At 39.4% G+C, this 25,413-nt stretch overlaps 1 protein-coding gene across 4 annotated transcripts in view; it reads left to right on the top strand.

The window, feature by feature from the left end:
- Positions 1-25,413, top strand: part of ANKRD44 (ankyrin repeat domain 44) — a 111,482-nt gene that overhangs the window by 63,347 nt on the left and 22,722 nt on the right. For 2 of the 4 annotated variants that reach the window (XM_065750909.1, XM_065750907.1), the window contains exons 7-16: positions 166-308; positions 1,696-1,908; positions 3,279-3,357; positions 5,448-5,562; positions 8,930-9,012; positions 10,372-10,435; positions 12,822-12,890; positions 14,785-14,925; positions 17,740-17,820; positions 18,835-18,946. In XM_065750909.1, the coding sequence (XP_065606981.1) occupies positions 166-308; positions 1,696-1,908; positions 3,279-3,357; positions 5,448-5,562; positions 8,930-9,012; positions 10,372-10,435; positions 12,822-12,890; positions 14,785-14,925; positions 17,740-17,820; positions 18,835-18,946 (1,100 nt within the window). Of the gene's footprint in view, positions 1-165; positions 309-1,695; positions 1,909-3,278; positions 3,358-5,447; positions 5,563-8,929; positions 9,013-10,371; positions 10,436-12,821; positions 12,891-14,784; positions 14,926-17,736; positions 17,821-18,834; positions 18,947-25,413 lie in introns of all 4 variants that reach the window. The other 2 variants (XM_065750908.1, XM_065750906.1) reach the window with 1 other exon arrangement.

The raw sequence follows: 25,413 nt of genomic DNA, 5'->3' as shown, positions 1-25,413 counted from the left end.
GAGCTAGGATTAAAAATGTTTATGAAAGTGCTTTTTTTTTTCGCCTTGTAAAACTCTGGGAGCACTGTGAAATGTTAGTGAGAGGGTCAGAGTGTTAGGAAGAGTAGTAATTTGTGAGAAGTGATACCCGTATACCTGCTGACTGCTTTCTCTCATCTTTTGAAGGTCACCTGGAAGTTGTTGCCTTATTGATTAATCACGGTGCAGAGGTGACATGTAAAGATAAGAAAGGTTACACCCCACTTCATGCAGCTGCATCCAATGGGCAGATAAACATTGTGAAACACCTCCTTAACCTGGGGGTGGAGGTATGTAGTAATGCGCCCTTCATGACTTCTGCGTTTCTCTGTACTCAGATATTGTTTTTCTCTTACTAATGCTGCTGCATCAGTGAAGCTTCTAAAAGAAAATTGTTCCTGTTTTCTGGACCATGAAAAGCACTTTATACTTCTTGTAGTTTATTAGTTTAAGAGCCAGGAAAAGTTCTGGAATAAAAATGACTGTTATGGATACTAAATTCCAGGTCACTTTGCTGAAGAATTAAGGAAAGATAGGCTGTTCCTATAAAGGAAGGTGGAATAATGAAGTCTCCCTTGGCTTGGCATTCCCTTTGGTATGATGAGAGGAGGTTCACAATACGTACGTGGAGTAATTTATGAAGCTGCATTTCAGCCTGTTTACACTTCAGGCTGTGTATTCCCTGCATTAGCTACTGGAGAGAAGGGGAAGAATTATTTTCACTCTCAAATAATCTTTATTTCAGAGTACAGGCTTCTCTTAGATGAATTATGTGGTCTAAATTAACCATCAACTCAGTGGTCCAAAACAGCATTGAGATGACCAGAAAAGTCTGTGCTGGTTGTTGATCAAAGATATCAAATCAGTTCATTGTATTTGCTAGCTGTATAGCCAGCTTGTTTGTCCTGACAGAAAAAATGTCAGAAGTCTGTGTTGAACTGGAATAGGTGTTTCCTGTTGTTAGCAGTATCATGCTAATAATGACATGAAATTTCACTTTCTCCACAGAGATAGGGTCTTTGAGATCTTTTTGGTAGAAAAAGTATTCACAACATGCTGGAGTCTTTTGTGCAACTTGTCTCACCCTACTGGACAGAACAGCAGTTGAATTATAAGTCAGTGATCAAGAAGTAATGTAATCTTAATTACATCTTCATAACACTCAATTGCTGAAAATGGTTTCTTTATTGAAGTGTAAATGGCTGTGCAATTTGTCCATCCATTCACTAAGTCGCTTTCACTCTTTTCCCAAAAAGAATCTGTGGAAAGATATTTTAAGCCTGGTTCTATTCATAATAGCTCAACAGAAGGTATTTTTATGTATTCATTTTTTAAAGACTGAGCTTTTTATTTATCTTTCCCATTTTTATATAAAAAAACTTTCTGACTTATTAGGGTTTTCATCATCATCATCATTACTTAGCCGTGCTATCAGCTTGAAGCTTCTGGCTGGCTTTTAGAAATTGCCAGGATGATAAGGAGTTAATGATAATGAAGGTAAAGCATTCCAAATTAAGCTCTACGAGAATATATTTTTGTCAGTGAAATTTGCTGGTGAGAAATATGCCCTATGACAGTTCAAGTCTCTAGCTTTTTCCATTTGCAGAATGTGATGCAATATGTAAAATGATAAGCTGATGTCTGTAATGTTACCTGTGTCTTCTTGTCTCATTTTAGATTGACGAAATGAACATCTATGGAAATACTGCACTTCATATTGCCTGTTACAATGGTCAGGATTCTGTTGTTAATGAGCTGATTGACTACGGTGCTAATGTAAATCAGCCCAATAATAATGGATTCACTCCCTTGCATTTTGCTGCTGCCTCCACGCATGGAGCACTGTGTCTTGAACTACTAGTGAATAACGGGGCAGATGTTAACATTCAGGTAAAACTTGCATTTTACATCTTCAGTTTTACTTTATCCTATTTTGCATAACTTAGGAGTCTGGAAACTGCAGTAATGAGTACAGCAAGGGTTTAAGTTCTAAATAGAATTAGAGTGATGCTGAGAATGCTAATCATTAAACCATTTGGATGAGATTAGCTTCTCCCAGAGGAGCATTCAGTGCCTTTGTAAATATAATAGCAGCCTTGAGCTCTAGGCCAGCCGCTCTCCTGAAACCACTACTAAAATTTAGTTCCAGGAGCTCTGTCAAAATGTTGACTCGGGCAATGGTAATAAGTCAAGGAAATTTTTCTTTCTGGTGTTTTCCTTCTTCCTAGAATATGGATTTAATTAAATCTGATTCTAACCAAGTTTCTTTAGACTTTTCTGGATAAATAAGACCTCAAGGTTGTTTCTTTACATTTTTTAAAGCCTGAGTGTACAAAGCCTGATTCTGTTTTGGTTATCTGAATGCTTTTGAGATGTGTTACATGTATCTTGATGAACCTGAAAGGTACTTGGTAGAAGCCTTGAGATCTCAAAAAAGTTCAAATAAGACTTTGGCTACTTTTCTTTCAATTGTGCATGTTTCAGTTTCTCATCTGTAAAAGTGGTCTTCTAGCAGCTAGTAGTTCTGGCAGGTCCCTTGAGATCAATGGACAGTCAGTGTAGTATTTAAACTCTGAATTGTTGAGGTGAAATTAGATATGGTGCTCGCCAGTGAGTGCAAAGGCCGATGCCAATGAAAATGAAATGATATGAGTAGTGAGGCAACTGTCGCTTGCTATTTTCTCAGCTCCTCAGCTTTTCCAAACTCAGTTTTTTTCTCTAGATTCCAAAACACCGATCAGCTCATTGTAGCTTTCCTTGCATACTCATTCCTTGTTTTTTGTTTGTCTTTTGTTGACATCTTGGTTTTGATTAAGTTGACCACAGATTTTCTTTTTTTAGAGTGGCTTATGTTCTAGGATATATCAATAAAATTGCAGGTTGGAAAGTCAGTTATATTCCTTGCATCTCTGTGACTGCTCCTTAGGTTTGTAGTTCATTTGTTTAAAATTCTTTTTGTTGCAAAGAGTAAGGAAAAAAAAAACTACTAAATGGGAGAGAGTAGTTACATTCAAGAGTGATATGTCACACCTGGAAGTTTCTAGTTTAGCTCAAAATATTTCCTGCTTATTCCTGAGGAACTGCTTTACTTATATGCTTGTACCTTCTGCATTCATTGTGACCTATAGATTCAAGCCTGCAATCTTCAGAAGTCAGTGGAGCTTTTATGTGAAGAATAGCTGTGGGATGTTGAACTGAGGGACTTCATGTTGTTACATCTTTTCACGCTAAAGGATTGTTTTTACGTTTTTGTTTGTTAGAGTAAGGATGGGAAGAGCCCACTGCACATGACAGCTGTCCACGGGAGGTTCACGAGGTCACAGACCCTCATTCAGAATGGTGAGTTTCAATGCCTGTTTAATAACTCTCCAAAAGAGTAGGAATTTCTGGGGTTGGAATTTTTGGTTTTCTGGCCCAGAATGCCAAATAACTTCTCTGAAAGGCATTCAGCTCTGCACTGAAATCTGAGTTTGAGCTGCATTTACAGATCTTCTTTCACAATGTCAGCACTAGTGACTTCTCTGTGTTCTTAACAAAATTCAGTCTTCCTCTAGCTAATGATGAATAACTGATCTTCTGTGATTCTTAACCTGTTAATAAGAGCTCTGTTTAGAATATTTCATTTCATGAGAGAAAGGCATCAGTAACTTTCTCAAATTATTAGAAGGGTTAAAAAGTTCTAGTTATCCTCCCTTGAGAGCTGTGGTGTCCTTAGAGCCCACACCGTTCTCTCTATGCCACCACTCAATGGTTGTACTTCTCTTACCTCCCAAAGCTGCACACCTTGTCACTGACTTCAGTAAGTGCTGGATAAATACTCTGCAGGGTGGACCAGCAAGACATTGTTTATTTTGGCATAGGCAGGAGTAGATTCCAGAGCTTGTAATTACCTGTCATACTCATTAAGTATCTCTTTTGTCCAAGAATACTACAGCATATACCAAATGTTACTGTTGGAGATCTGACAGAGGCCTGTTTTCTGACTGATAGAAGTTGGTAATACAGATTGTTTACTAACATTTGTTTTGGCCATTAAACTGGACAGGACAGTCTGTTTTCTTTTGTTTGTTTCTTTGTTTTTTATTAGTTTGTTTAAACACAGTCCCAAACTTGGAACCTCATCAAACTGCAGTATCCCTGTTCGAGCATTTTGCTAGCTTTTATTAACATTAGAAAATTTCTCGTAGTGCTTTACTAGAACTTCTCTTGCTGTAGTTATGACCTGTTATCTCCTCTGCATAGCAGAAATGCAGTAAGTATTACCATATCTCCATTTTAACAAGACTTTTCCATACTTTCATGAGGTATTCTCCCAGAAAACTAATGAAGTATGTTCTAAATGAAAATATTACTCTGCGAGTGTGTAACTGTTAGAAAAACTATACTCAGACATTAGTAATAAATGGATCACTGTTGAAATGGAAGATATAATGAGATTTTTCAGCTTCCCTCCTGGGTCTGGTATGCTATCCAGTATTTTCATTAGCAACTTGGATGTTGGAATATGAAACATGCTTTTAATGTTCAGAGAAAACATGAAGTTAGAGACTGTTTCTTTGGCAGAAGCTGGAGTCAAAATTGAAAATGAGCCTTTGAAATTGGAGAGAAGTTATATTGCAAGTGATGCAAAGTGGGGGTAAACACAGACAGGAGTATCAATTACACAAATACAGAATGACAAAAGCTGAGTGGGTGACTTTACCTTAAGAAAGGATTTGGGGTTTGCAGAGGACTGGGAACTGAACGCAAGTCAGCAATGTCGTGGTGTTGCCAAACAAAAAGAAGGGGGGGAAAGCATGCAACCTATGGGAGTGTTTGGATAGGAGCATAGCCAGCAGGCATGAAGTAATCCTTTTGCTCAGCTCAGCATTGGTAGACATCAGCTGTAGTACTGTTTCTGGCTTTTGACATTTTCCTTTCAGAAGGATGTGGGCCAGCTGGTGAGAACTGAGGGAAGGACAGGCATGGTTGAATTTCAGTAAACCTAATTTATAAAGCGAGACTGAAAGAACAAGAGTTGCTTGATCCAAAAAGGAAAACAGGGACTTGATAGCAATCTTTGCGTGCATCAAAAGCTGTACCAGAGAAGAAAGAAAGAATTAGCTTTTCCTGTTTCAGGATAAAACATGAGATGACAGGCATAAACTGCAACAGGAAAAGTACTACTTAAGCACTGTGTAGCAGTTTCCAGGGATTAAATGTTAGTTGTATGCCATCATGCTCACTGCCTATTCCCTGCCATGTTTCCTGAAGCTGGAGAGGGGGGGGTGAGAGCGCTGCTGGTGAACCATGGTCAGTATCATGCCAGTCTCATTCTTTGAAATTCTGTGTCCTGGTTTTGCTGCATTCGCTGGAGAGAAATAGCATTTGTGATCACAAGTTCACACTTAATCTTTTGGTATTAAACTGCATGAAAATGTTTTTTGCAGGAGGGGAAATTGACTGTGTTGATAAGGATGGTAACACCCCACTGCACGTGGCTGCAAGATATGGACATGAGCTATTGATTAACACCCTCATAACCAGCGGAGCTGATACTGCCAAGTAGGTGGCTGAAGTGAAGCTTCACTAATGATCAGGCGCTATGTCTGATGCCAGAAAACATAAGTATTCCTTAAATATCTGAGGTTGAAATGGATAAATGCATTTGTTCTACACTTCAGTGGCACTAAAATATGAAATGATTGGGAAGATGGAAGGGAAGAAGCCCTGTTAAGCTCTTACTGTGCAGTTATGTTTTTGCAGGTAGTACCAGTGCTGCTTTTTTTTCTGAAGGGTTGATGTGACCCTCTGGTACAGGATGTATATAAAAGTACATCTTGATCACAGTCATTCCATAAAGTCCCTAGCAAAAGAGTTTGTCTAGGAAACATGATAAAAAAAAATTCCAATTACCTTCCAAGGGAATTATGTGCACATTCCATAGTATTTAAATTGGCTTTATAATGGCATATTATATGCAGAGGCAATTCTATTACCTTGTATCTTTTGATGTGACATAGGATAATCAATAGAATTGCAGTACTACAAAGCAGATGTTAGTAAGCCTCATCTCATTGTAAATTTAGATCGTGTCTTGATTTTGCATGGTTTCTGATGACTGAAATCATAGGACAGTTTTCAGCCAGATGACTGAAATCATAGGACAGTTTATTTTCTGATCTGTGATTTTAGGGCTTTTTTATTTATATTTATTTTTTCTTTCAATTATGGGACAGGAAGTAGAAATTGGACAAGATTGGTAAATGTTGTTAGTCTTATGGTCTGTCAAAAGAAACAGCAAACATGAAGTAAACAAAGAAGTATGGAAAAAAAAGAGTAATGCCATGCTGTGAGATACCTATGCTGGATATTTACAGCAGCATCTAATTACATAAATATAAATTTTCAGCTATTATCTGCACATTTTCAGAATAAAATTTAAGTTTTCAGTCTAGAATGCACCACAGGAGTCAGCGACCTCTCTTAATTTTTTCCTACCTATCAGGTAGGAAAACCTGTTTGCAGATTTAAATGAATTTGTTTTTGTTTTGAAGATACTTGGAGCTGTCTCTGATTGATGTTGGAGGATGTTTAAGAATGAGATACATTTGCCCATATTCCTGCAACCAGTATGGTTGTCTCTATTCAAACTCAGAGGATGGGACAGATCTTCAATGGGCATGGATAGTTAAATTCCATAGGTTTCAGTTAATGTTATGTTAACATAGCCAACGTGAAGATCTTGATGTCTGAATAGGAGTATATTTTTGCTAGCTCTTTCTCCAGTATAGTTAGCCTCAGTCTGCTTCTTTTCTTGAAGTTTAGATGTAAAATGAGCTGCAATGGAATAGCACACTCTCGGACTCAAGGTTATCCAGCCCAAAATTTCTATTTTTCACTTGCATGACCAGAACAGTTCTAAAATAAATGACTCCTTCCAAAACCAAAAATGAGTGAAATAACAAGTTGTCTCAGAAATCCCAGGCAGGAGCACTGAAACACTGGGAGTGGGCTTCTGTACGTACTGCATGTAAATAGCTCTGGCTGAGCTCCCCAAACTGGTTTTGAAAAAGAAAACTCCACAAAGTTGGTAGCAAAAGCCACAGACAGCTCAGTCAGTCTTTGAGGCAATTGTGTTTTAAGGAGAAAGTATGTAAGTGATGGGAGGAACCACTGTGAATAGCACTGTTTTTAAGTATGACTGCTTAGCATATGTGTGGATAGTGTGTTTTGAAGGAAACCACCCAGAACTCGTGCTGGGTGGGAATCTTGACCTAAAAGATGAAAAATACTACTTGAGATAACTAGGTGAAGGAGGAGATGGAGGGAAATGGGTGTAGGGAAAAATATGGTGAGACAATGTCCAATGTTTTTTTTAAATTAATGAGTCCACATCTAAAAAAAAAAATAAAGACAACCTGTTTCTACAGATTCATCAGCTCAGTGGAGCTTGTGCTGTTTCCTTTAAAAGAACAGACTGTCAGATCATCTTCAAAGAGATTTACTCTAAGATGTAGATGCTGAACACTGGAAAAATTAAAATTTGTGCAGCACCCAGGTTGCTGCTCAGTGTAAAAAAGCAGCAAAGAGGACAAATTAAATGTGAAGACAGAGGAAGGATGGAAATGTGGGTTCTGGAAAGAAAGATGTTTTTCAAAGCAAACCAGTATTGGTTAAATACATGTGTAAAACGTTGGTGAGAATGAGACATCTTTAGAAACATTCACACATCTTTGTTTAAAGTATCATTAGTAGTTATGATTTATGGTGAATCAGAAAAAAAAAGTTGCTTTTAGTCCTGAAATCTTCCATGAGAAGATCCTGCTTTTCATCCACCAACTGTCTCTCAGACAGGAGTTCAGCTGCTGTTGAAGTGTTTGTCATTTTCCAAAAATGTATCTGCTGAAGCAGGCTTATAGGTTTGGATTATATTCTTGGTGAGATAGTTGGTTTGAGGCTTCATGTTTGTCTGCCCTTGGAGGACTGCCTGTAATAGCATTTCTAGAACAACTGTATACTTTGCACAAAACACAGCGCTAAGTGACAGAAGCCAAGATGTCTAAGCCCAGGAATCTTATCTTAGAATAAATGATGGCGTGTTCAGGGATGGAGCTGGGATGACTTTTGGGCGCCAATAACAGCTGCTGAGTACTCATCGTATTGGAAAATGAACGTGGCTGCCTGATACAGATTTAGCCTAATGATAGGTGTCTGCTATGTTGTTTTGCTTTCATTTTCTTTTGTTTGACCCGATATGATTGCTCTGAGGAGTTTGTAGTGTAATTGAAAGGGGAGTCATGCATTCAAATGGAAGGGGGAGTGAAAGAGCATGTCAGGACAGTAGCTGGAGCAAACAGGATTAGGTGATTAGTTGTTTGGGTGTGGGAGGAAAACCCTAAGTGTCACAGCACTCTAAAGGAAAGCGTGAAGAAAAGTCATTTAGCGCTCCAGCCCTATGGGTGATGGAAGAAAAGAGGAGGCTTTTGAAAACCCAAGTGAGATTTATCTAATGCAAAATCACAACAGTACTAGTGGGTGTCAGAAATAATACCACAGAGCTTTTGGTATTTACTTTTGCCCCTCAGAATACCATTGCAGTATATGTAGCTGATGCACAAATTTGTGCATTCCACATTGGGAGATTCTCTGCTCCCTCGCTGTCTCCTTTATGGTAGCTTTCATTTCACATTTTTAGAAACCTTCCTCCAGAATTCTGTTGAAAGCATAGTGCCAAGATTTGTCTGTATCAGAATTTTAACTCCTGAGCAGGATAGTAAGGAAAAGTAGATAAAATTAGCAAGGCAGGAAGAGTCTTCCTTAAAAAGGATCAAAAATGCAACCACTGTGGAAGGACCCTTTCTTGTGTGGTGTTTCTATGCTATCTGTATTTTTACAAGACCCTGTCTAATGAGACTGTCGTGCCTTTCAGGTGTGGGATCCACAACATGTTTCCTCTTCACCTGGCAGCACTGAATGCTCACTCAGATTGCTGCAGGAAATTGTTGTCATCGGGTAAGTAAATGCAGCAGTGTCTGTGGAGCTCAGTAATGTATGTAGTGTGCTGCTTACAGCCCTTTTATTCTCACTGTTGTGAATTGTTGAAATGAAAGACTTCCTGTGCTGCTGCCTGGTGTGATGTAAGGCATGCGCAGCATTTTCCTAATGGCAGTTCCTGGATTGTTCAAGTGCAAAGCCCTTTTCTCGTGGCAGACAACAGAGGGTTTTTATGCCAGGAAGAAGGAAGAAGCTTGGGACCTTTCTAAATTAAGGGAGTATGAAAGACAGGTCTTTGTTTTTTTGTTTTTTTTTTTTGTTCTCACATAAACGATTCAAGAAATCCCCTCCTTGAAGCCTGCACTTGCACAAGTATTGGCATCTTACTGATGTTGGTGTATCTTAGTTACAACTAAAGTGTATTTTTCAATCTGTCTAGCGTAGTGCAGCGAGGCTGCGTGCATGACGGGGGAAGCTTAGTGAAGGTGCAGTGTCTGAAGAATAGTCCCAGGTTCCTCACCAGAGCCCAAAGCAAAAGCAGCTGGAGTTTGCTGACCCAACTTTTTTAAAAGAGGCAGTAATTGGAGGCCAAGTCCCAAATCTTTTTTTTTTCCATACAAGAGTTCATCTGATTCAAAAAAACAAACAAACAAAAAAAGCCACACAAATTACAAAAACCCATCCAAAAAAACAAGGCAGATCATTTTCTTTCCTAAGAAATTATTTCATTGCTTAACACACAAAATGTCCTACAAGTACTTTTTTCTGTAAGCTTGAGTCCTGTAGAATATAAAAAAAAGTGTGTAAAATGATAATTGCATACCCCTTTACTGGTATGCTTTGGTCTTGACCACCAGATCAGGAAGGAGAAAAAATCTCTGAGTGACCAGAGTTACCACTGCCAGGATTTATCCTGGGCCTTGTGCATCTTTATGCCTGTTTCTGCATGCACCTGGAAGCCTCTTTCCAAAAACTAAAGTCAGTCTAAAAAACAAACACAATAGAATTGGCCCTGTTTTGTGTTCAGGCTGACTCTGTTTTTTTCTTATTTCTTCATGTTTTCTGTCTTTGTGTCCTGCTGTCACAGTTCTCTCAAAGTATCTGCCTAAATGCCTGCCACATGCTTTTCAGTAGGGATGTGGTGCAGAGCTGGATGCGGAACTAAATTCTCATTGATTTCACAGCTCTTTTTATAGAGCTGCCAAAGTGGAGCAACCACTCACCATTTCCGTGACAACCTTTTTCTGACTGTAGTTGCTTGTATTGTTTTTTTCTAACTAACTGATTTTTCTGTCTCTGCAATGTTTCTTGTGGTTTAACTAGGACAAAAGTATAGCATAATGTCCTTGTTTAGTAATGAGCACGTGCTGTCTGCAGGCTTTGAAATAGACACCCCTGATAGTTTTGGAAGAACTTGCCTCCACGCTGCCGCTGCAGGAGGGTGAGTAGTTGTGACTGTAGCTGTTTCAAGTAATTTTGTAGTTTCATTGCAGATGTGGTGCATACCAATTCAGCTGTGCCAGTCATACATGTCAAGTTTTGGTCACCTGAGAGGGTATTTTGCCACTGCCCTCATGCTTATGTTGTTTGCATGCAAAACAAAGAGGATGGTCTGATTTCAACAACAAACAGCTGACTTGTGGTTGAAGCATGAGTTTCAAATGAATGGTGAAACTTTTTTCTAATGCCCCTGTGAAAACTGCTTCAGTTTGGGTAGGAGTGCTGTGTACTCACCCAGATCCGTGTGTTGGCTGTAATTGCTGGTGAGGGCTACCAGTCACCAGGAAACTGTCAGCTCCTAGCACCAAGTGTGCAGTAAGGAATAGGAGCTGTGGCTCCCAAGGTGCTGCTGGCAGGGCAGTTATTTCCAGCCTCCTCATCTGGGCCGCATTCTTGCCTGTAAACATGAGCACGTGCTTGTGTTTGCAGCCTTGCACTTGAGCATGAAACCTTGGGAGTCCAAATGCAGCTCATCTCCTCCTCAATTCTCAGGTGCAAGTTTGAAAATGAAATTGAAAACACCTCACCAAATTAGAAAGCCAAGACTGTTGTCCGTTCAGGATGATGCATGTCTGCTCAGGGCCTGGAAATGGAAACAAACGAAAGCTGAAATATATCAATTTATGTCATAAATGTAGCATTCAGTCAGTTAAATATTTCCAAATTATTGTCAGTGCAGCACTGTGAAGTTAGCCTAGCAAATGTACAAAACTTTTGGCAAGCAATGAGTTTTGACTCTCCTGTTGAGAACTTTATGGCTCAGAAAAAAACTGAAATGGAGCCTTGGCTAGAATCACTTTGGATTCTCTGTGGTTACAGCAAGCAGAAATGGTCATCTGTGGTGCATACTTGGCAGTCTTTCAGGAAGTTGCTTTTCTTCCTGGTAAATTAAAAGGCATATGTCATGGAACTGTCATTATTACAAACACCTAATGAAATTGATCCAAATACTGTTTTTCTTAGTTGTACAATATTTTTCTTGTCAATGCTTGTCTTCAGTTATTAATGAAGGAGGTGTGACTTTTGCTTCAATTGAGATTATTAAAATATACTTCAGACACTACCCCTTTGATAAGGCTGAACCTCAAAAGAATAATAAAAACAACTTGAAAGCCCAAAAGAGAATGGAGGAAAAATTCCATAAGAAGCAAAAGTGGCTTATGAAAATAAGCCGTATTTTTCCAGAGGCTTACTATTATTGTCATCATTAACAAGTGTTTCTATTTTTAGTATGCTGTGATGAGTGTTTTACAGTTACTTTATGGAATAGCAATTTTGAGTAGGGATGAACTTATGCCAATGTACTGCATCCAGTCTGTTCCCCCCCCCTCCCTCGGAGTTGGAGCTGTGCAAAAAACATTGTGTTTTTTTCCTTACACTTTCCTGTTACTCCCATTACATTAATGGGAGTTGTATGGGCTTGAGGAAAAGGACATACTTCAAGGGCTTGCTCATTTTGATTGTGAACAGAATGATTTATTGCCCCTGTTAATGACATAGAAGCCTTGGAAAGTGCTATGCTTCTTTTGTTGTTTTCTGGCTTAGAGTCATACATTTATTCTCTTGAACTACAAAACAGATGAGAATTCAGCTGTTATATTTTTTTAATTAAAGATCACCTGGCTTTAAATGAGATGAAGTTACGATGTGGTGAATTCTTTCAACAGATTAAAAAAGAAAAACAACGGAGCCTGACTCATCTGCTTACATAAAAGCAATAGTAATATGATCATTTTAGATAGTTAATGCTCCTTATTCAGCAAAGCACTTAAAGACATGCTCAAATCTATCAATTGCCAACAATTGATATGAGAATAAACCTAAAACTAGCTCTTGTATGCAATCTCACTGAAGTAAACAGGGTTTTAGTGCATCGTTGCAGCTTTGTGGGAGGGGGGGGTGGATTTCGTTAAATGTCACCTCTTCATTATTAGACTGACATTTTATCAGCTAGCACCAACTTTAAAAGTCCTCTCATAAAATACCATTCCAGTGTGGGCAGCGTTATTCAGCCCCCTTTGAAAATCTCCAAATGCAATGAATTCAGATCGCATTTACTGCTTTCTCTTCAGAATATAGAATTTGTTTCCTTCTGCAGAAGTCTGAGGTTTTCTAGAAACAAAGCAAATGATTGCTAAAGATTTGCTTTGTGTTTGCTGTGATTGGATTTCAGGTTACAGTTGGCCAGATCCTGATTTTGCACTGCAAATAGTAAAAAAAAAAAATAATAATAATAAAAAAAAATAGTTTTTCCTTTTGAAGGACAGGGAGGCAGCCAAGATGTAAGCTTCTCCTTTGTTCATGCTTTGGTTTTCTTCTCTTTTCAGTAATGTTGAATGTATAAAACTCTTGCAAAGCAGTGGAGCAGATTTTAATAAGAAGGACAAACGTGGGAGGTACGTAAATAATGAAACTCATTTAAAAAAAAGCAAAAATCCAGCTGGCAAGGAAGAAAGAATGCCTCAGTCTGGGTATGGTGTGTTCCATGAACAATGACAGTAATACAAAGTAGTAGTTTGACATTCCCTGTGAAACTGCTGCTACAGTTATATGCCAAAAAACAGGTGCAGACTTTAAATACGTAAAAGCCATCCCATCTCTTGAGTTTTCTGTTTTAAAAATATCACTGATTTTTTTTTCCTTTTGCTTTTCTTACTGCCCGAGTACTTGTGCTTATGTGCCCAAGACAGCGCCTGGGTTTTGATAGGAAGGACTGCTGCTATTTGATATGCTTCCTACCTTTTTTTTTAAATGCTTTTTTTTTTTTTTACTGTTTTCTCTTCCATATGAAGTGTTGCTAAGAATGTTGCTATGCCAGGAATGGATTTCGCTCTTTGATTGCTGCAGAATGTCTTTCCAGTGTTTTGCTCTGTGCTCTTCAACAAGGCAGATGTTTTCCAAACCAGGTTCCAAAACTTACTGGTGGAATTAGAGGGGGAGAAGAGCTGTAGCTGACCTAATAGCACTATTTTTTTTGTTGTTACACTGTGGCAGCAGATTATGCCATTGCACACTGATGGGTCACTGCTGTGCCCATACAGCCCCATAACGGGTACGGTATCATCCATCCTCAGCTGTAGCAGTGAGGCACACAAACTCTATGCTTGGGTTCCCTGCTTCTTATGAAGCTGTAAACAGTGATGGATGTATGTGGAGTTGCTTTAGGTCAATGAGTAAGGTGAATTCATGTTAAATGGCTGATGACAGTAGCACTGTTTGAACTGAAAACACTGCAGAAACTCTCCTTAACTACTGCTGACATATCTGGTTCTCCTTTCACCAGAATGAAAGTACATTATTTTAGGGGACAAATGAATTGAAAGTGAAATGAGGATTTTTTGTCTAGCAGATAGAGTCTTTGCAAGTTTCAACCCCACTGGTAGTTGTCCTGACAGTTCAAACTCTCTCTGAATAACATTTAGCCTTTGAAGTGGGTGTGCTGAGCTTCCCCACACAATGCATTTCTTCTTGGGCATTGGAATTTGTCAGTGATGGGATCCCCCACATCTCTATCCACCTCTGGTGCTGCTGAGCCTGCCCACGCTGAGCTGATTTTGGAGCTCAGTCCCAACTGTAGTTACATTGTCTGGAGTGGCATTGCCTCTGTGCAATGATGCTGAGCAGCTGGAGTGGGCAGAACTGAACCACAGGAGCTGGGCTTGGCAGAGGCACTGAGGCACAGAGCAGGTGGATTGTGAGGCTGCAGTAAAACCAATTTTTCTTATTTTCCAGTGGACAAAGGAGCTTTTAAAGCTTTGATCATGTGTGCTCATAGTAATGACAATATAAAAAAAGCATAATAATACTACACAAGTTAGGCTTAAAAATAGTTTATATATGTGTTATTTAAAAAAAGAAAGGCAACTGTAAGGGAGGGGATAACAAAGCCTTGGTTACTCTGTTCAGCTAGTATGGCTCCCTGAGAACTACAGCAGTTCCCAGTAATCAAGGCACTGCGAGGGCTGCCCTGCCCTGCCCTGCCCTGCCCTGACTCCCAGTTGGAGTAAGGTAGCATGAATGCAGAGCAGCAGCAGAGGTTCTCACTGAGAACAGGTTGTTTGCAAGATGCAGAGTGTGGATCTGTATGCTACTAAGCTTGGCAGGAGTATAAAAACTTCCTTGTAACACAGTAATTTGTTAAATTTGCATAACTGAATTTTATCATGATAATGTAAGGTGCTGATTTTTACTGCTGTAAGTCTGTGGGAATGTAGCAGTAGTTGCGGCTTACTGCTATCCTTGGCATTGCATGTTGGAATACAAGGTAACAAACTGTCACTTATGTTGTAGGACACCTTTGCACTATGCAGCTGCAAATTGTCATTTCCACTGTATTGAGACACTGGTGACCACAGGAGCCAATATTAATGAAACAGATGACTGGGGACGTACTCCTTTGCACTATGCTGCTGCTTCTGACATGGACCGAAAGTAAGAGAGCCTGTTTGTATTCCTTGTTCAGTGTTTTTCCAAATCAAATTTTGTTGTATTCTCTTCATGACGCTCTGCCATTTGAACAACAACAAAAAATGATCTGGCTGGCACAGGAATTTCTCTCACATGAACTCCACCCTGAATTGCTGTGTCTGTAAGTCAGATCCCCAGGTGATGTGGCATCTCAGCCCTGCAGTTTACCCTTGAAGTAACGCATGATTTTACAGTCCCTCTGTCCTAATGAACTACTTTTACTACATACTGTGTTCTTTCTTCTTCTGTGTGGTTTCCTCACAAGGGGAAGTTCAGAGTTTTGTGTCTGCTTTGCAAATCCATCAGAAGGAATGGAAAAAGAGACAGTAGAAGGAGTTTTCCCAGGTGGACTTCAGTGATAGCTGGCTGTTCTGATAGACTTTCTGGCAAAAACAAGATAGATCTATCCATCACTCTCTCCACTGTCAGAGCTGTTAAAACTCTCACCCTCTCCCAATAGGTTGCTTTCTAGAGTCTAAAAAGTGAGAGGCCTTGGGAACATCTTTTGGCAAAACGCTGAACTATTCTTTTGAGAAAAGTTTGGAAGGGGGAAAACAGCTGCAAAACTTAAATATCCCGAGGTTACTGACTAAAGTTTCTGCATATTTTGGCAATCTCTTTCCTATAACATACTGCATGAAATGGACTCAGTTATTCTGTTTGTTGTCTCTTTAAACTGTTAGAGACCTGTATTTATTTTAAATCACCCCATGCTTATCTGTTTCTTTCCTTCAGACTCACAGGAACTATTTTCTTGGTTTCTTATATAGTGAGGTCTGGTTAAAAGGAGGGAACAAAAACCAAACCAAAAAATAAAAAGTGTGGCTTATTTCCAGCAGACTACTACCCCAAAGCACTTTGGGAAGACTTCTTAAGCTTGTAGCAGAGGTTTGGATACTGTGTGTGCATGTCAGTAGCTTCTTTGTCATTTGCTTCATTTGCTGTGGTATCAAAAATGTCTTCCCTATCAACATAAAACCTGAATGGTGCTGGTAATCTTCAGGATCTTCAGAGGGCTGTTCTTGGCATTGCAAGCAGAGTAGGCTTGTATGAAGGCTTTCACCACTGGCTGTTTCTAATTAAAGCTTGCCAGGGTGTGCTGTTACTTGGGGTTTTGAGAATTGTGATTCAGTTCGTATTTTCAGCTTTTGACTCTGTATAGGTTATGCTCCTGCATGTAAACAACCTCTTGGCTAACTTTAGGATATTGTTGCTTCCAATGGTAACTTTCAAATAAATAAATAAATCTTAGTTTCTAACAGTCATACTCTGAGCATTGGCAGGAATGTTTGGCCTTCTTTGCCCTCAGAGTCTAAACCTAAATTGATTCTGATGTTGTCTTCTCATTAAATTTTCCAGTTGGAGATGTTTTGGAAGAAGCCTTGTTAGATGAAATGTTGTTTACAGTCCATGATTTTGTAGGTCAGCATTTTTATTTTTTTTCTGCTGAACAGTAGTGAACTCTCAAAGATGGACATTCTTAGTCCAAGAAATACTCAAAAACGTTTGACTTTGACGATGAGCAGTTAATGATCAGAAAGTAGTCTTTGTACAACCAAGTTGCCCTACTGTTTCAGCTGATTTTCTAAGTGTTGTTGCTTATGGACTGCAGAAAGTACCCCTTTCCTGCAGTGGAAACAACATGAGCATTTACATTAAGTAGAATATTCAAGTTTGTGAGTATGCATTGTTTCTACTGAAGATAGCTTACTTTGTTCAGGGAATGTTATATTGGGATCTCACTAATTTGTTGTTAGCTGAAAGTAAATGTAGTTAGGGCTTTCATTTGTTATGCGAGAAGTTTGAAGATGTGTTCAGTGCAAAGTTACCTCCTCTGGCTTTTCTGAGTCTGAACATCTTGTTTCAACATGGTACGTGAGTGCTGTCTATAGATTTACAATGTTAGGAATATTTTATTGATAAATAAGATTTCTTTTTGAGTTAGCGGACATCAAACAGACCCAGATTTGTGCAGCAGTCTCTTGCTGTAAGCATCCACAGGGGGGAAAAAAATGTGAAATCTTGAAAACACATGCAGGAATTAACCTGATAAAATAAAAATGTACTGTTCCTCATTGTGCAGAATCCAATCTGGAATATGAGTGATACATAGGGATTGAATTTAGCGAACTGTCCTCCTTCAAACTTTCCAATGGTATGATCTGTAATGGTATGTAGCAATTGGGAAGCATGCATTCTGTGTTGGCTTTGGCGTCCAAGGAAATTCACAATCACAGGCTCATGATTGTAGGCTCTCAGATCACCATCTTCTGGCTGCCATCCACCCAGCTGGGAAGCAGATACAAAAAATGATCCAGGTGTGCAGGAGTATGAAGACATGCTAAGCTATTTTGAGGAATCCAAAGAATCTGACCAGACATCTGAGAATCTGAGATATCTAACAGTGCTGCCAAGACATTTCACAGGATGTGAGAAGGGTCAGCAACACAGCTAAAGCAGATCAAAGATAGCTACCAATACTGATTTAGTCTAACCAGTTCCTGCTAGAAACCAGAATTTTCGTGTGGCTTTTTATTTTTATTTTTTTGGCATTGACTTGGAAGATGATAAACTTCTGTGCTGTTGTTGTCTACACTGTTTGTAAAGTATATTAGCTGCAGATCCAAGTAGCACACTCACTAAACTTATGTAGCTTTTTACTTTTGTCTGGAAGAGGTCAACTCCACGCAAAGGAAATTGGGGATGGGTGGCACACTGCATCAGAATCACTCATATTTTGAAAATAAGTTGCATTTTTCTGTCATTTATGCTAAGAAGAAAGAATATTTTAGATAACTCCCATGAAAATGCTGAAGAACTTGAAAGAACCAGTGAGATGAAGGAAAAAGAAGCTGCATTGTAAGTTTGCTGTCAATAAAGAAGTTGAACTTCATTTCTGGAGAAAGCCATTGCTTTGCACTGCAGCTTACACCTGCTTTTGCTCATTTGTTGCTTTGCTAGACATAGTGCTTGGCTTCAGTAGGGGCTAAACTGAAGAAAAAAGCTCTTTGCTCTCTTTTGTGTGCATATTCCCTAATATTTCTGCTTCTGTGCTTGTTGCTCTTCCTTAATGGAAAATAAACAGCTTCGTTCATTTAATAATTCATCAGTAACATGCACTGTTTTTATTTTAATACTTCGTGCTGAGTATGTATGTTGCAAAGATAAGTTATCTAATGGCTGCTTAAATGTATTTGCTTGAATTAGCATTTTTCATATAGCTGCATATAGATTATTTCACATTTTAAAAATCACCTTTTTTGTATGACAGCTTATAGTCACTGAAAATTGCAAGTTATTAAAGAAAGCAATAATGACAAAATGATGATTTCCTGCTGGTATAAGAAAAAATGATAGGGGCTGTGAAGAAAAGATGTAATCTTTTGGAAAAGATAGTTTAAAAAATGCCAGGAAATAAGGAAGTATATTTATATACATACTGGGAAGTTAGCTCAGTAAAGTTTAATTTTTATTTTGCCATGGTGTATGGTTAGAGGCCAATGGTGAGGCCAGAGAATTTGCATATAATAGCAGTTCTGGCTTTCTGAAATGGGCTGTTTACATCATGGTACTGTTTTCTTTGAATCTTTTATTAGAAGGCCACTTCAGAATCTGGAGTAGCAGCAAAGGTTGGGTTTAATGTTGTTTTTTAGGAAGATCTTCAAAGATGGGGGGGAGATATTTTATGTTTAAAACAAAAAAAAGTTGCATGTGGGGAGCAGTTGGTGAAAAGGTGGGAAAACTGTAAATGCTTTGAAGTGCTGTTAGAAATACCAAATCTCAGCTGCTTGTCTGCAGTGCCACTCCTACTTGCAGTGAGGGAGAAATCTGTTAAATATTGAGTTCTCATTTAAGTTAATGAATTGCTCACAGGTGTCTGGAGTTCCTTCTACAAAATGATGCCAATCCATCCATCCAAGACAAAGAGGGGTACAACACTGTGCATTATGCTGCTGCGTATGGACACCGGCAGTGTTTGGAACTGGTGAGTGCTCAGATGGTTGAGAGGTCTCTTATCTGCTGATACATATATATGTGTGTAAGAGCGTGCCAGTATTGTGAATTCACCTACAGGTTATGATCTGAGTCCTTTGGAAATTTGTGGGTTTGTGAAAATCCGCAGTAAAGTGTAACAAATATGTGACCAGGTACTTCTTAAAAACGTGGTAATTTTGTTGGACCAGTCTTTGTTCAACAAGCTGGTGCTTAACTGTTGAATGAGAGAGGAGCTCTGGTTGTTCTTAGCATGATCAAAATATTTGCAGTGTTTGTGACAGTTCTAAGGAGTAGTTCCCTGTGTGGGGGGATGTGTGTGCACGTTATCAGGCTTGCATGCTAACAGCTGTTAGCTGCATACCTACTGTGTGTTTTTCCCTTTGAAGAAACAGTAACAGTACTGATAAAGCTGATAAACCACAATCAACCTTGTAGGCCATGTGGCTGTTTTCTTTGTCAGTGTGTCTCCATTGTTGTTGCACCTGAGCGATTAGAAAATGCATCACACAAGAAGCCAAAAATGTTCAGCCAAATACTGGATTTGTGGGATGCACAGTGTGCATTTATAGTAGACTGGGGCTTGTAAGTAAATAAATCCATAAAGGAGTTGTGAGTATGGATGTTATTGAGCAGCTTGTTATACAGGGGGATCCAACACTGTTGGGTCTCATATAAATTGTCTCTAAATGCTTTAAAAAAAAAGGAAGCTGTAATTAGCAAGTTGTATAGATGTTCAGACCTTAGTAAGAGCGCTGCATGTTCTGATTTATGTAGTTTGGTTTGTTCTTTTTATGTTAAAGAGTTAAAGTGCTTAATAATTGAAGAGGAGTTGTGCACAAACATGTGCTGCCTTCATCCCATGTGTACCAGTGTTGTCAGTTGCTGCCACCTCTGGGAGATCCTGCAGCTGGCCCAGTCCTGGTCACAGGAGCCGGGAAGTGCTGCCTGTAATTGTGCCAGGGCCACCCTGGGTCACAGCTCCAGGTTAAAAGCCTTTTAACTCCCACCTGCACACACATATAATTAGGACTCTTGGAAGATCACTGCTGCTTTGTTGCTTGTGGCAGCTTTCCTTGCTGAGCACCGTCTCCTGGAGCTACTCTCATGTGGCTCTGCCCCACAGAGCAGTTCTCTCCTGCACCCAGTGTGGGTTTGGAGCAAAAGCAAATGTTCTTGTCATTTGAAGGGCATGTATGTAGTTTGTTCTGTGCAATATACAAGCCTCTGCTTGTATGGGTACACCAGGATGTTCTGCAGCCTCGCTTATGTCTTATCACCAAACTGTTGCAAGACTTGTGTGAGAAGAGCTCTCTGCAATGGTGTCTTCTCTTTCTGCCTTGGTATTGCAGCCCCTGCGTGCTGCTAGGTGGGGAGCAAGCATGGGGCAAGGTCTCTTCTCTTCTGTTTCTTGCTGCTGGGCACATTTTCTCACAACCTATCAGTTACAGACCTGCTGTTAGTTCCCAGTGTTACTTAGGCATGCCAGACAAACGAGCTGGGAATGTAGCACATATAGGAGGTGTTGTGTCTCTTTAGTTTTGAGGGGTGACATGCAACCCATGGGTGAGAGACAGCAGTGCAGCAAATGTTCTGTATTCACATGGAGAATTCACAGTGTTGTTCCGTGTTAATTCTCACAAATTTGTGACCAGAGCTGCAGTATGGTAACCAAAGGCCAAGGGTCACTTGAAGAGTTACAGCCATACAGCATGTTTTTTGTACACCTGTGAATGACCATTTATGTTCTCTGCTGTTTACCTGAGAGCATTATGAGGGCCAGGATTTTGCAGCTGTGTTGAAAGGTTTACAGGCATCTCATTTTGTCTCTGGAATACAAAAGCAACTATGGCAAGCAACTGTGCTTGGTCTGCAGCAGGACCTGGGATTGTCATCTTTGTACCCCCTGTCAGAAAGGACTGATTCTGTTTTGTTCAGTGAGTAGTTGTCCTTTAGTTCTAGCGAGTTACGGAGTCCCAGGTTATATTTGTATGATTATATTCAGTAACAATAATGAATTGATACAGGCAGTCACTTTCACATTGATTTTTGTTTTTATTTTCTTCCCTGCATTGCTTATATTTGAAATGTCAGATGAGCTGGGACCAGTCTACAGTAGCAGAAAGTGTTGCTGTGAGCATGATTTCAGTTGTTCTTGCTCAAGGAATAGTGAGAACTCAACAGTGCCAATCCCAGTCTAAATATGTCTGTAAATAGATAGAGAGACATTTTGTTTTGGCTTCACACATGTAATAATAGACACTTGAGTATCCAAGTGCTAACCTTGGACCCATTAATCTATATCGCAGGAGCTGTCATGTGGAATGTTCCTTCTAAAATATTTTCAGTCTCCTCCTAAAGAAGAGATTTTTCAGGCAGGATTATTGAAATAAAAACACTTTTTTTCAGGGCCAAATTAACTGTTATTTTACTGTTTTATCCCTTGAGTAAATGTTTTTAGTTTATTATTGGCAACTCAGGCAAAAATATCTGGGAATTATTTTCCCTTGTCTGACAAGGCAGTTCTTTATAGGCATAAAACTGTTAGGGGAAGAAGTCCATTCAAAATATGAAGCTTTGAAAATAATCAAAATTAAGGCAAAGTGGTGCAGCGCTGAGCTTGATTTCTGTGAGCAACAGTTCTAGTATTTCTATATATGTGCAGTATCATGCTCAAGGGATATATTAATGCATCTTTTTTTAGTGTCCTGGATCTTGTCAAGTGTATCAGAGAGCTTGTGAGCCTAATTGTTAGTCCCTCCTTCCTTCCTGTTTTTTTATAACAGGACCCTGAATTAACCTATTTCAAAATAAATGATCACTTAAAAAAAAAAAAATCTGCAGAAGGCAATGCAGTGTCTGGTGAAGTTTCCTTAGCTCTAATGGGGTCTGATTATTACTTTAAACATCATAGCTTCTCAGCATGACCAAGTATTTACACCTCTAAGTACAGTTTTGGAAGAGCTGGTTTACCTACAGAATTACATTTTTATTTTTTGCCTTTTGAGCCCAGTACTTGGGAGAAATGTAGCTGAAGTTCTTTGTGGAAAGTGCAGAGGTACAAGGAGAAAAAAGAATTAAGAGTAAAAACGCCGTCTCTTTTGGCACAAGAAATAAGGTGTGTTTTTGTGTGTTTGACCACAGAGCTCAGTGCCTGAAGCTCTTCTCTGGAGGACCTTTAGGCTGCCTGGAATATCACTCTGCTACAGATGACGTGATGTTGCTAAAAAGAGAACAGTGGAAGCAGATTCTTGAATTCTTTCTCCATCTTTTAGTAAGCCATTCATAAAGACTGAATGGTGGGCACGTGTGCTTGCCAGCAAGTGAAACTCTGTCTTTCTCATGTGCTTTCATACTTCTAATAATATGACCACATATTTGTTTAGATTGGGACTGACTGGTGTTTGATAGTCAGGGATGTTGTTCAGGATTGCTTGCTGGTATGTTAGAGTTGATCATGTCAGTGAACGCAGTAGTTAGGAGGAAAAATACATAGTTTTAATTGAAATGATCGACCACAAAATCCTTGTTACCATGAAAAGAGTGGAATTTAGATTGTAATTGCAAGTTAAAATGCAATGTGGAGGGCCAGTCAGACCCTATATGCTGGTAAGAATATGTTTTGTTTCCCAGACAAAAGCAATGAAGTGCCAGTCTTTTGCAGTGACATGTTTTCACTGACTCTTAAGTATCAACGGTTAATTTTCTTTAAAACTGCTCTTCTCCTTATCTCATCAGCAAATGAAATTCACTTTTGGCCAACAGAAGTTGAATTGGCACAGTGGCCGATTCTCTTAAGGATGAGAGGAGGGCATGGTTTAATGGGAAACCATGCCTGAGCTGTTATTCCACACAGCGTGCAGAAATTTGACATTTTCTCTCCAGTTAGTTGGTACAATTAGGAATCGCGATGCTTATTTTTTGTGAAGAAAACACCAAATAGGACTCCAAAAAAACATAGCGCAAGATTTCAGATAGACTCCTGAGTGCAAAATTGAAGGAATGTTACATGAAGTATAACTTCTAGCAATTCTAAATAAATGTAAGCATGTATTTGGATGACTGCTTAGTTAAGGGCTGTTCTCAGCACCAGCTGGAGCTGATGTGAGTGTGGGCCCCTGTGTGTGCAGCTCTCTGCATCAGAACAAGGGACCCTTTCTGTCAAGTCCACTACCGTGCTCTCCTTTCTTGTGTGTTTTTTCTTAGCAGAGGAGGCTTGAAGTCATTAATTCCAGTGTTTTGTTTTTGTTTTCCTAAAAGGAGAGTGCAAAAGAAGGTATGTACATATGTTCAACGTGTACCCACTGGTTAAATTATCAATAGGAGTCAATACACGTTAGAGATGCCAATATATGTTAGCTTATATCAGTGCACTTTGGCTTAGATTTTTTTTTTTTGGAAACTAAATTAAAAATCTTCTGAGTCAAAATCGGGATGCTAATGCTGCTTGTGAACTTTGTGCAAATGCAGGAATTTGCCATCTGTGCCACAGTGGCACTTTGGCTCCTAGTTAGCAGTATTGCCTAGGGTCTTCCGGAGGGCTGTTTTCTGTCTGACAGGTTTGGGGTGTTTGGGGTGTTTTCTTCTTCTTCTTCTTCTTTTTTTTTTTTTTTTTCCTGACAGGGATAGACGAGGTGTTAACATCTGCTGTCTTTTTGTCAGAGAGTAACAAGGTCATCACAGAACTGCGGGGGATAGTTTCCCTTCAGGCATGGACTTGTGCTGTTGTCCTGTCCACGAGTGTGTGTGGTATTTCAATGTAGATGTGTACAGGATATCCAACTCTTTCTAATATACTGGATCCAGTGGGAAGGGTGTATGGCATTGCATTAGACAGTATAGCTCAGGGTGCTGGGATCTTTGGGCTGCAATCAGTCTCTTTAATTCAAGGGAAGGTGTTTGGCTGCTTTCAGCAGACTTCCCAAAGGAAACTGTTTCTGGTTTATTGCCATTTGTACGCTTTAGGCAAAGGCTCCCACTGTGTGTGTATTTTGTGTGTCTTTTGCCAATCAAAAAAATTGACTGGAAACATTCTCCTTGAGTATTATGTTCCTCTTCCCCTTCCTCCCATGTGAATTCATGCAACTGGTCTCTGTTCTCAGGGGGAGTTGTCTTATTGCTGCCTCAGGAGCATTTCCACCATAGGTGGACAGTATGAAGGTGTCCTCGTAAATATATATATATTAATTTCTGAAAAGTGGCTACTAACTGATGAATATTTTGACATTTTACATTTGGCATTAATAGCACCTAGCTATGGTGCTATGAAGAAGTTACATGTGGGTGTGGAAGGGATGTGTATTTAAATGTAGAAATTGCCTTACTGAAATAGTAAACCTCTCAATGAAAAGTCACTTGAATGTCAGTGGTGGTTAGATGAAGCCCTTGACGTAGCTATGGGTGGTGTGTCTGGTGGCGGTGCCTGGGGGGTGGGTGCATGCTGTTTTATACAGAATCATGCTTTCTCTTCTACAATTTGAGACAGCACCCAGCGTTACAGCGGTCTGGTTTGAAGCTGCATCTGCTGCACTTTAAAAGTGTAGCTTAAACCTTTTATGTGTGATGAAAGTATGATTTCCTTTACTTCCCAATAGTAGTTTTAAATTACAGAGATAGTCCATGAAGCTATATTTTTTAAAACTAGAGATGAATATTAGAATTTATTTTAGTTTATAAGGACAATCTTATAAACTATCCTGAGTCAGTAAATTGCAAGTCAGAGTGGGGGAAAAAAAAAGATAAATCAAATGGAGTAAAATAGTTGACACCATATTCTCCTGTGTAATCCTGTATTATAAGCACAAAATAAAATCAAACAGCGAGTCTTCTTATGTCTGTAAATACCCTTTACTGTACAAATAAAGCTGTGAGAACTGAATGCTATTAATCTTTGTGTGGAGCAGGAGGAGAGAGTAGCAGCCTTGTAGTGCTATTAGCTGGTAACAGTGGAACTGAATAATTGATGTTTTGTCTGCATCTCACTCCCAAAGCATCAAGTTCCTGAGTATGGAGGAGACTTCACAAAATAAATTATTACATACAGCACTGAACAGAGCTTTTATGAGAAATGCAGGATAGAACTGGGGATGTTGACCTTCTAAGAGGTGATGACCTAACCAGAGAGGACAGTGCCCACCACTGTCACTGGCAGCAACTGCACGATTCTGACAGCACTTAAAATCTGCAGACAACTAAAGTGCAGAAATATAGTAGTCTAAAAGACATTATCTAAATGGCACAAGAAATAAGACACAAGGTGTGCTGGGATCTTCCTCACTCAGCCAGCTGCAACCGTGAGCTGTTGGTAATGTGCTCTTATTGTCTCTCTTGAGTGATGGGCTTTGGCCGACTTGCAGCAGGCAGCTATCTCACTGCAGCTGCCATGCTCGGGTTGCTGAGAAATAGGTTGTTGAGAAATAAAGTCACTTTTTTAATTTATAAAACAGATGCAATGTGGGT

The sequence above is a fragment of the Cyrtonyx montezumae genome, unplaced genomic scaffold (assembly GCF_038088225.1).
Source record: "Cyrtonyx montezumae isolate F1298 unplaced genomic scaffold, pur_monq_1.0 scaffold_7, whole genome shotgun sequence".
NCBI lineage: Eukaryota > Metazoa > Chordata > Aves > Galliformes > Odontophoridae > Cyrtonyx > Cyrtonyx montezumae.
The sequence above is the reverse complement of the archived record's forward strand: the minus strand, read 5'-3'. Positions and strand labels throughout refer to the sequence as shown.